The following is a 12,403-nucleotide window of genomic DNA, read 5'->3' on the forward strand; positions in this document are numbered from 1 at the left end:
TCTGTCTCTCTCTGTCTGTCTCTCTCTCCCTCTCTCTGTCTGTCTGTCTGTCTGTCTGTCTCTCTCTCTCTCTCTCTCTCTCTCTCTCTCTCTCTCTCTCTCTCTCTCTCTCTCTGTTTTTCAGCTGGGTCGGAGGCTTCTGTGGGCATTTTAGTACTAACAGTTTTATGGGGAGGGGTCTGTCCTTTCCATGAGTTCTAGATCTCCGCTTGTGCATAAATAATTAACTTTTTGCGACCCCCTCTTAATTTTTTTTCTGGAAAATACCATACCTGGTGTCGTCACAACGGACACCACGTGACTGCAGTGGCGGTTAGTAGTCACAGGTCATCAGATCGCGATTGGACGTGGAGAAATCACACAAGGATCAAAGATGGTAAGACATATTTGATTTAATTTTTGTGGGATTTCTTGAAAATAATTATTACGTAAAGGTTTCGCCAAATGAGGAAGATAAATACTAGTACTTAAAACTGCGTTCCATGTGCGGATCAAGAGAAGTTTCGGCAAAGTATAGGTTAGATACCAGAAAAAGGTTTCGGACATCCCAAGGCCTGGTAAATGATTTTTTAATCGCCCCTCCCATCCCTGCCCCCGGTTTAAAATATCTTGATCAGCGCAAGTGTTCAATTTGAACGCCATATTTATGTTGTATATTGAATCAAATAAAGGACACTTCGAACAGAGAAGTAACCCCGGCAAACATTGCATGAACTGCGCATGCTTCTGCAGTCTCTCGGCATCGTTCGACCAACGTGCACCGTCTGTGGATCAAGGGTGAACCAAGGGGAAATGTGATTTTTTTTTAAATTTTTTTTTTTTTGGGGGGGGGGGGGTGGTGACTGACTCAGCTTCAACATAATAGAGAAAAGTAACAGTATGTTTAGTCATCTGCAGGATGACACATTAAATGAATTTATAATAATAAGAATAGAACAAAAGAGGGAAATTTTGAAAACAATATAGAAAGTATGACATTCCAAGTATACACATGTATTTGAGCTACACAAGTACATGTGATTGAAGAGGCCATTTTGTTTGAACAAATATAATATGGTTAATGTTTTTTTCCTTATTTTTTTGTATTATATGATGTACATAAAATTTGAGACATATATTCATCTCTGTGATTCTAATTCTCATTCTCTCTCTCTCTCTCTCTCTCTCTCTCTCTCTTTCTCTCTCTTCAGACATGCTTCATTAGAACATTATGTTGAGTCTGTGTTTCGAGCGATATTCCAAGGACTGCCTCTCATCAGAAATCCATGGTTTTTATTTTCAACTGCATGTACAATTAATTAATCTGATCTGATCAGTTTTACATAGAGCATAATGTTTTTTATTATACTTTCATGTTAAATGCTGAAATCTGATTGGTTTAGAGGCAGTTGATAATCACTTCCATTACCCTCAGCGTTAGCAACATACTTAGCAACGGGTAACACAACGAATTGCTACATGCACATAAATTATGCGCGTACGGTTTGCCATAGAAAATGCTTTTTTCAGCGAGTTTAACTAATGTAATTGAAATAAAAGTCTATTAACGTAGATCGAGTTATCTTCAGAACTACAATTTGACAATGAAATTTATTGTATCTTGATCAATATTTCAATCTGTTTAAATTTAATTTGCATTAAATTTTGCACAAGTTCAAATACAGCTTTAAGGTACATGTAGGCCCCTACTCAGGATTTTTGTGGTTGAAGTAATGATGTTTTTCAGTAGAATAATACTTTACGTAATAAAAAAGCTCCAATAATACAGGCCTTAACTATTTACTTTTACCACTAGAGTCTCCAGAAGATGCATACCCCCTTCTTCGATTACATGATTTCAACCAAAATCATTTTTTGGCTCATATTAAAAAACTATCAAAGCAAAACAAAGATTTAAATGTTTTAATTAATCATTAAATATGTAAGAAAGTAATAACAAGTGTGATTATCATTATTTGATTGATTAAAATTGAATTTTGAAATGAAATGTTACAAAAATCTAATGAAAAATTCTATGGTCAAAATACCATTTTTTAAACTTTAAAATATTAGATTTATGTCTACTGCAACTAAAAAGCAAAAAAAAATATAGGACTTCACATGCTTCTTTTTTTCTACGACCTTTAGAACACATATACCCCCTTATCAAATGCAGCTAAAAAAATTAAAAATACATCAGAAAACAGCATTTTATTTCTTTGCTTTGATAAACCCTAAAATTCTTCTTTCAAAACTACATGTATTGAGTACAAATTAATTTTTTTAATAAACAGTACCTTTCCTCTGCATATATAGACACAAACGTACTAAAATTCACGATTTCCAACTTTTTGACTCAATAAGATCAAAACCTTTATAAACTTGTTGACATTATTTGCACTTGACTGCTTCTATCAAATTCAGAATTATCAATTAAACATTAAAAATTAGGCCAGAAAATGGTAAATCTGAACAAATATCGTTTTTGATTTTAAAGCTTATATCTGCTAAATTGATGATGCATCTGAGTACAGATGACCACTTTAAAACAACTTTTTGTTTCGATTAGAAATTATCATAATTATAAGCATCCTGAACACTGAAATGTAAAATATATTCTATAATTGTTAATTGGTCAACAGCTGTACAGCTCACAGACACATACAAGACAATTGATACACCTGTTTATACCTGTATACATATAACGGGTCACTTGGACACAAAAAAAGATAACCAGAGCATGCATTCCTGATATATTAATTCACCTAACGTGATGAATTCTTTTACATTTGGTGTTGACAGTAGTTGAATTAATCTAAAGAAACGGGGTTTTTACTACAGTAAAGCTTCTCAAAGAATTTTTCTTTCAAATTACAATTTAAAAGATTACTTTGACCCCTATTACTTACCCAACATAACTAGAATACTCTCTTTCTTCAAGTCTTTTTCTATCTCTATTTTTCTCTTTTATCTCATAATTAAGCTTTAAATACTTCTTCTCAGATGTTGTTATTCCTTTTACAAACCAGGGTTTGCAGAAAAAAAAATATTGTGCTTGTTAATTATGTCCCCTTTGAAGAAGAGAGGCCATATTGCTTTTCTGCTGTCTAGCTGTCTCTGCGTCGGTTGGAATGTCGGTCGATCGCTCCACCAACAGTTTCTGTTCATCTTCTTCAAAGGATGGATATATTTAAATGAAACTTAATATACAGGTTTATCATGATAATATCTAGGTCAAATAAGATATTGGGTATCATTAAGCATTTTCCGACAGAGTAATGCCCCTTGGACATAGAAAAAATTCCAATTATTTGCAGTTTCTGGTCATTTGCATTGCAGAGGATGCACATATTGAGATGAAATTTGCTATACATGTTTTTCAATATAATATCTAGGCCAGGTTTATTGTAGGTACGATTGAGCAATTTTCACCAGAGTTTTGCCTCTTGGATGTAAAAAACCAATTAATTTGCAGTTTTTTTGCTCATTTTCTTTGCAGATGTTTCAATTATTTGCAGTTTCTATTCATTTTCTTCACAGATGTTTCAAAAGGATGGGGGCATAAGTGTTTTACAAACCTCTCTTATCATATTCATATTGATGTTAATTTTGTATTGCAATGTTTGCCGTAAAGGCATCATCTACGCTCTTAGTCATGCAGGGATATGAAACAGTAATATCACATAACAGCCTTATTTATCATTGACTACATGCTATTTAGACAGTACATATTAAATTGAACATTTCATTTAGTCTAACAATAATAAATATATTAAAATAGCGTGATCACTGTATAAGATTTGTGCTTGTGCACCGTGATAAGGCTATGTGTGTTAAAAATTTACAGGAAACTGAAGGTTGCTGATTTCCATTGCAAACATAAGGGGAAATAAAATTACTGACTCTAAATATTTAAACAATGTATAGCTTTCTTTGGTGAATCGTTAGGAATATAAAGGGGGTGACATTGCAGAACAAGTACATAACCAGCATTATCTGAGGTGTGAATTGTATTATTTGTAGAATGCCAATTGGAGGCAAAAATTGACAACAGTCATGGAAATGTCAGCCGCAAAGAAGCGAAAACCCCCAGAAATCAATAGGCGTGTCCTCCCAGGAGGGGTGTTGATTGAAGACCTCCGCCCGGGGTACGGGTCAAAGGCAGAGGAGGGAGACAAGGTAATGTAACATTCATTGTACACAGTGGTGTAATATGTAATACTTACTGTGAACAATGTAATATAATACTCTTTGTACACAGTGAACAATGTAATGTTGAGTTGAGTTAAGTTCTATCACCTGTGACATAAGTTTCCAGTTCATACCTTTATGTATTTAGCCATTCTTTAGATCACTTTCAGACACATTTCCTTTAAAAAGCAGGTATATCAGTATTTTTATTTATTAATTTTAAATCATATTATATGTAATAGGTATGCATCTGCAAAAAGACACTGCGTCAGACAGGAGAAAAGAAAAGTTTTAGAAGGATAATCAAAATAGAAAAAATCAGCTTCATTATTGGAAAAAGGGAAGTGTGTAGAAAGATGGAAAGCGGAGTTAAAGGTAAGAAAATGCCCTTCAACTTAAAACAGATTTGAAACGTAAGAGATAATCAGAATTGCTGACACATGTGAAAAATTGTAATCAGTGAAGTGTAATTAAGACAATGGTTTCATACCAACAAATAAAAGCGGACAAATTGTTGACATTATTTACACAGATCTGAGATTGAGGGGTTGATCTCATTAGTTTCTAAGGTGAAAAAGTTGATGTATAGTTGTCATTAGCTACAAAGATGTAAGAGTTGAGGTGTAGTTGTCATTAGTTACACAGATGTAAGAGTTGAGGTATAGTTGTCATTAGTTACACAGATGTAAGAGTTGAGGTGTAGTTGTCATTAGTTACACATATGTAAGAGTTGATGTGTAGTTGTCATTAGTTACACATATGTAAGAGTTGAGGTATAGTTGTCATTAGTTACACAGATGTAAGAGTTGAGGTGTAGTTGTCATTAGTTACACAGATGTAAAGGTTGAGGTGTAGTTGTCATTAGATACACAGATGTAAGAGTTGAGGTGTAGTTTTCATTAGTTACACATATGTAAGAGTTGAGGTGTAGTTGTCATTAGATACATATATTTTAAAGTTGAGATGAAGTTGTCATTAGTTACACAGATGTAAGAGTTGAGGTGTAGTTGTCATTATTTACACAGATGTAAGAGTTGAGGTGTAGTTGTCATTATTTACACAGATGTAAGAGTTGAGGTGTAGTTGTCATTAGTTACACATATGAAAGAGTTGATGTGTAATTGTCATAAGTTACACAGATGCAAGAGTTGAGGTGTATTTGTCATTGGTTACACAGATGTAAGAGTTAAAGTATAGTTGTCATTAGAAACACAGATGTAAGAGTTGAGGTATAGTTGTTATTAGTTACACAGATGTTAGTTCGATGTAGTTGTTATTAGTTACACAGATGAAAGAGTCGAGGTGTAGTTATCATTAGTTACACATGTAAGAGTTGAGGTGTAGTTGTCATTATTTACACAGATGTAAGAGTTGAGGTGTAGTTATCATTAGTTACACATATGTAAGAGTTGAGGTGTAGTTGTCATTAGTTACACGATGTAAGAGTTGAGGTGTAGTTGTCATTAGTTACACAGATGAAAGAGTTGAGGTGTAGTTATCATTAGTTACACATGTAAGAGTTGAGGTGTAGTTGTCATTATTTACACAGATGTAAGAGTTGAGGTGTAGTTGTCATTAGTTACACACATGTAAGAGTTGAGGTGTAGTTGTTATTAGTTACACATATGAAAGAGTTGATGTGTAGTTGTCATTAGTTACACAGATGTAAGAGTTGAGATGTATTTGTCATTAGTTACACATATGAAAGAGTTGATATGTAGTTGTCATTAGTTACACAGATACAAGAGTTAAGGTGTAGTTGTCATTAGTTACACAGATGTAAGAGTTGATGTTTAGTTGTCATTAGAAACACAGATGTTAGAGTTGAGGTGTTGTTGTCATTAGATACATAGATGTAAGAGTTGAGGTGTTGTTGTCATTAGTTACATAGATGTAGAAGTTGAGCTGTTGTTGTTATTCCTTACACAGATGTAAAAGTTGATGGGTAGTTGTCATTAGTTACACAGATATATGAGATGAGGTGTAATTGTCATTTGTTATACAGATGTAAGAGTTGAGGTGTAGTTGTCATTAGTTACACGGATGTAAGAGTTGAGGTGTAGTTGTCATTAGTTACACAGATGTAAGAGTTGAGGTGTAGTTGTCATTAGTTACACAGATGTAAGAGTTGAGGTGTAGTTGTCATTAGTTACACATATGTAAGAGTTGATGTGTAGTTGTCATTAGTTACACAGATGTAAAGGTTGAGGTGTAGTTGTCATTAGATACACAGATGTAAGAGTTGAGGTGTAGTTTTCATTAGTTACACATATGTAAGAGTTGAGGTGTAGTTGTCATTAGATACATATATTTTAAAGTTGAGATGAAGTTGTCATTAGTTACACAGATGTAAGAGTTGAGGTGTAGTTGTCATTATTTACACAGATGTAAGAGTTGAGGTGTAGTTGTCATTAGTTACACATATGAAAGAGTTGATGTGTAATTGTCATAAGTTACACAGATGCAAGAGTTAAGGTGTAGTTGTCATTAGTTACACAGATGCAAGAGTTGATGTTTAGTTGTCATTAGATACATAGATGTAAGAGTTGAGGTGTAGTTGTCATTAGATACATAGATGTAAGAAATGAGTTGTAGTTGTCTTTAGATACATATATGTGAAAGTTGAGGTGTTGTTGTCCTTAGTTACACAGATGGAAGAGTTGAGGTATATTTGTTATTAGTTACACAGATGTAAGTTCGGTGTAGTTGTTATTAGTTACACAGATGTAAGAGTTGAGGTGTAGTTGTCATTAGTTACATAGATGTAAGAGTTGAGGTGTAGTTGTCATTAGTTACACATATGTAAGAGTTGATGTGTAGTTGTCATTAGTTACACAGATGTAAGAGTTGATGTTTAGTTGTCATTAGTTACACAGATGTAAATGTTGATGTGTTGTTGTCATTAGTTACACAGATGTAAAAGTTGAGGTGTAGTTGTCATTAGTTACACATATGAAAGTGTTGATGTGTAGTTGTCATTAGTTACAAAGATGTAAGAGTTGAGGTGTAGTTATCTTTAGTTACACATATGTAAGAGTTGAGGTGTAGTTGTCATTAGTTACACAGATGTAAGAGTTGAGGTGTTTTTGTCATTAGATACATAGATGTAAGAGTTGAGGTGTTGTTGTTATTACTAACACAGATGTTATAGTTGATTGGTAGTTGTCATTAGTTACACAGATATATGAGTTGAGGTGTAGTTGCCATTAGTTACACAGATGTAAGAGATGATGTGTAGTTATTATTAGTTACACAGATGTAAGAGATGATGTGTAGTTATCATTAGTTACACAGATGTAAGAGTTGAGGTGTAGTTGTCATTAGTTACATAGATGTAAGAGTTGAGGTGTTGTCATTAGTTACATAGATGTAAAAGTTGAGGTGTTGTTATTAATTACACAGATGTAATAGTTGATGGGTAGTTGTCATTAGTTACACAGATATATGAGTTGAGGTGTAGTTGTCATTAGTTACACAGGTGTTAGAGTTGAGGTGTAGTTGTCATTAGTTACACAGATGTAAGAGTTGATGTGTAGTTGTCATTAGTTACACAGATGTAAGAGTTGAGGTGTAGTTGTCATTAGTTACACAGATGTAAGAGTTGATGTGTAGTTGTCATTAGTTATACAGATGTTAAAGTTGAGGTGTTGTTGTCATTAGATACATATATGTAAGAGTTGAGGTGTTGTTGTTATTACTTACACAGATGTAATAGTTGATGGGTAGTTGTCATTAGTTACACAGATGCAAGAGTTGATGTTTAGTTGTCATTAGTTTCACAGATGTTAGAGTTGAGGTGTTGTTGTCATTAGATACATAGATGTAAGAGTTGAGGTGTTGTTGTTATTACTTACACAGATGTAATAGTTGAGATGTAGTTGTCATTAGTTACACAGATGGAAGAGTTGAGGTATAGTTGTTATTAGTTACACAGATGTTAGTTCGATGTAGTTGTTATTAGTTACCCAGATGTAAGAGTTGAGGTGTAGTTGTCATTATTTACACAGATGTAAGAGTTGAGGTGTAGTTGTCATTAGTTACACAGATGTAATAGTTGAGGTATAGTTGTCATTAGTTACACATATGTAAGAGTTGAGGTGTAGTTGTCATTAGTTGCACAGATGTAATAGTTGAGGATAGTTGTCATTAGTTACACAGATGTAAGAGTTGAGGTGTAGTTGTCATTAGTTACACAGATGTAAGAGTTAAGGTGTAGTTGTTATTAGTTACACAGATGTAAGAGTTGAGGTGTTGTTGTCATTAGATACATAGATGTAAGAGTTGAGGTGTTGTTGTCATTAGTTACACAGATATATGAGTTGAGGTGTAGTTGTCATTAGTTACACAGATATATGAGTTGAGGTGTAGTTGTCATTAGTTACACAGATATAAGAGATGATGTGTAGTTATAATTAGTTACACAGATGTAAGAGATGATGTGTAGTTATCATTAGTTACACAGATGTAAGAGATGATGTGTAGTTGTCATTAGTTACACAGATGTAAGAGTTGATATGTTATTGTCATTAGTTACACAGATGTAAGAGTTGAGGTGTAGTTGTCATTAGTTACACAGATGTAAGAGTTAAGGTGTAGTTGTCATTAGTTACAGTCAGTTGAAAGAGGTGTTGGGCTGTTTTTCATTATCAACATAGAAGAAGTAAGAGTTGTTGTTTTAGTTAAACAAATGTAAGAGGTGAAGTAATTGTTATATTAGAAATGAGAGTCTGTACCATTAATACAATGAGAAGTTGATATTTTAAGTAACCCATGCATTGTATGTAACAGGATATTGTCATTTGATAATAATTTAATGAAAATAAAAAAGAAGCTTTCATTCTATTAACAAATTATTTATTATGATAGATAATTCTAATTACATCAGGGTATTTATTTTTGTCCAGGAATGAAACAAGGGGGAAAGAGGAAGCTAGTAATTCCAAGGAAAAGGTGAGTTTTTGCTGAGTTTAAAGTTAAACCTTTTTATTGTTTGGAAAAATATATCAATTTACTTATTGTTGTGACAGAGAAATGTGACACAGCTGTGCTACGCCTTAGACATGCCCCTGATAGTATTGTAAGGATACAGATTTCATTGTGAGAACTAGACGGCCTAATGTCATCCACTCTACTTGTTATGGTATTGAAACATGAGTATAATGAAAAATAGAAATAGGAGCAGAGTGTTTAGATGTGGGTACTGTGGAATCATTAAATTTCATGGGGGCCAATTTTCGTGGATGGCTTAAATATACATAGGACCAGAGTGTTTAGATGTGGATATATAAAAACACTTGTTTTATGTTTATACTTATCAATACCATAGATAATTTTGTCATAGCCACCAATGTCCCATCAGCCAATCAGTGAAAAGCATTGCTTATACAAGGTTAAGATTAATGACATAGATGAAAAAAACTATATAAAGGAGATAGAGAGAGAGAGGGGGGGGGGTATTATGTTATATTTTTTTTCAATGGCAAAAATAGTAAAATTACGCATCTTTTGCAGGATGTTTACTTTTCAATAAAAAAGATTAGGAGAATCACTCAATACATTTTTATGATTTAATGTCTACATAACGAAACAGTGGGATACTCATGTTAATATGTGTCTATTGTATACATATTTTAACTATTTAACTTTATATTGAAGCGGAGCTGAAGAGTTTGAAGTGGAATTACTTACTGTCGGGTAAGCCATATTCTTACAATAACTTGGCATTAGTATTTTCCAGAATCTCTCTCTCTCTCTCTCTCTCTCTCTCTCTCTCTGAACACAAAAGCTGTTTCATTAGAGATAATTGATGGTGCAAGAAAGTATATTGTATTAACTTAATGAATGCCAATTTAAGTTCATTTAAGTCCTGCATGCCTTACACTAATAGAATTGAATTATAATCATTAGTCCAAATAAGTAAAAGCTAAAATGTATGGAAGCATAGGCATCCTTAGGTAGTGTTGATTCATTTATATTTTTTTTTCAATCATATTCCCAGGGGGTTAGGGTTGGACAACAATTGGGAGTTAAATTCTGTCATTGGAATATGTTAATTAATCTTTTAAAAAATCTTTCTCTCCAAAACCATTCATTCAGAAACGCTGTTACTTGTGTTGAAGAATCCACATGTAGTTAGATTGAGGTTTGTTTTGATCGTGATCCACGAGAGTAAGTTGGGACAACATTGGGGATTGGTAGTTTGGTAAATGTTCACACACAAATAAATAAAAGAAAAATTCTTATAATAAACACTTTTTATAGAGAAAATTTTAAAAATCTTGCTAAACAAGATTTGTATTGGTTAATTTTTAAATAAGGCCAAAAAGAATTTTTTTTTCTTTGGAATTGCCTCCCGCTTCATGAAAATACCCCCGGCTGATAAATTTTATTAGCAAAAAATAAAGAACTTTTCTTGCCCTTTTTTTCCTGACAACATCTGATTTGACCAGAAATATGGCGATTGCTCCTTCACCCCTGCGAATGTTATTGTCATTCAAATTTTAGACCACGTGGTTTTATTTGACCCTTTCAGTTTCGCAGTGAAAATTGTACCTCGTGTATAAAGTCTATTTTACAGTATCAAGGTTCTTGTAGTCAAATATAAAATCTAGAGGTTTATTGATTTTAAACTTTATCTTCATTAATTGGTGAATAAAATGTGTTCTAGAAATAAATGTGACTATACAAAAATTAGTTTTTGTCTGCTGTTGCAACAACTTACATGCTAAAAAGAGATCCCTCCTGATGATTAATTTTCGATCCGCGCCTGACCTAGTAATAACATCAATAGTGAAACAGACTATTTTATGCAGAATGTTCCTTGAAAATGGCTCGATATACTAAGTTTTAATGCAAAACAGACACCCATTATTTTTTTTTAAAATATGCTATTGCACACCACAAGCATCAAACATGGCTATGATTTTATTAAGCAACTCAATGTTTATGTTACCAACCACCTTACACGTGGTTGAACGCGAACGATAACTCTGTTCTGAATATTATCGTTTAATATAAATAACTGCTAGATGGTGAAATAAGACATGCATTTAAAAGCTTTTCCCGTTTTAACATAAATCAAAGTAGGCTATGATATGAAAAACGACCAGTACTTACGTATTTTGAGAATATTATCCGAACACTTATACTTCTGCTCGAAATTTCACAGGAACTGAACAAATCTCAGTGAAGTCTCGTGAACTTTCATTCAAGCACCATTGGATTTATTACTTACTTAGCAACGATAAAGAAAACATTCCGAACACGTTCGCAGGGGTGTCCTTAGGCGAGCGGTTTTGCCTCTTGTTGTCTTTTCTTTTAATTTTGCATTTCAAAATTTGTTGATTCTTTGTCTATTTTAGGTCCAATTCTAGCGACGGCTGTTGACCCTCCTCCCTCGCCGACAAGATGTTACGGACTTATCGCATGTTTAATTAAAACATTACATAAAATGACTGTGTTATAAATTTGGAACATTCATATACCACACTTGCATTTCTATTAAAATTTGTCTTGATTTACCAATTCCATCAGTTTTTATTTGAACATTTCATCCTCTGAGTATCCTGTGTGTGTTACAGTGTTATAACTGCCGTAGCTTTCAACACACTTTTCAAGCAAAAATCTTCGGAATGTAAATATATCCATGTGAACCTTTTTTTAATGTTTATTACTTATATTATAATATCATTCTGGTTGTAACGCGACAATTGATTGGAGAGAATTAAATAGTTAAATTTGTGTAACCTTGGTAGCAGGTCACAATGCAACAACGTCAAAAAAGCACAAATCCGCTTGACATTACGTTCGAATTTTAAACATCAATATCACTTTAAAAAGTAAAAATGCACTCAATTATAATTACGCTGTATAAGGAATGAACTCAGTATCTAACCAAGATCCTCTCGTATAACATAAGTTATTCTCGTATAACTTGGATTGGGGCAATTAACGCTTTTTTGATAATCAGTTACGCGGATTATAAAGCGTAAACTGCCACAACCCAGGTTATACCCGTATAACTAAGGTAGACATAGAGTTTATTTTCTGCCGTCAAACGATAAGCGCATGAGATAATCATGATGTGGTCATAAAAAAGTTTACTTAAAAAATAAACAGCAATTTTATAAGTTCACTGGTATATTAAATTGGTTGGAATGTGATCAAATCATGTGAAGCCCGACGGACTTCTTGGAAGATTTCATCACGTACCAGCCACGATCATATCCCAGTA

General features: G+C 33.3%; 1 protein-coding gene across 1 annotated transcript; it reads left to right on the plus strand.

Moving 5' to 3' along the window:
- The first annotated feature begins 241 nt into the window (after positions 1-241).
- LOC105328306 (FK506-binding protein) lies at positions 242-11,659 on the plus strand. Its single transcript, XM_066073915.1, has 6 exons — positions 242-376; positions 4,003-4,158; positions 4,413-4,545; positions 9,075-9,120; positions 9,826-9,864; positions 11,532-11,659. Exons 1-6 carry the CDS (start codon positions 374-376, stop codon positions 11,554-11,556), a joined length of 402 nt encoding a protein of 133 aa, XP_065929987.1. The 5' UTR covers positions 242-373; the 3' UTR covers positions 11,557-11,659.
- Positions 11,660-12,403: the final 744 nt, after the last annotated feature.

The sequence above is a fragment of the Magallana gigas genome, chromosome 10, assembly GCF_963853765.1.
Source record: "Magallana gigas chromosome 10, xbMagGiga1.1, whole genome shotgun sequence".
NCBI lineage: Eukaryota > Metazoa > Mollusca > Bivalvia > Ostreida > Ostreidae > Magallana > Magallana gigas.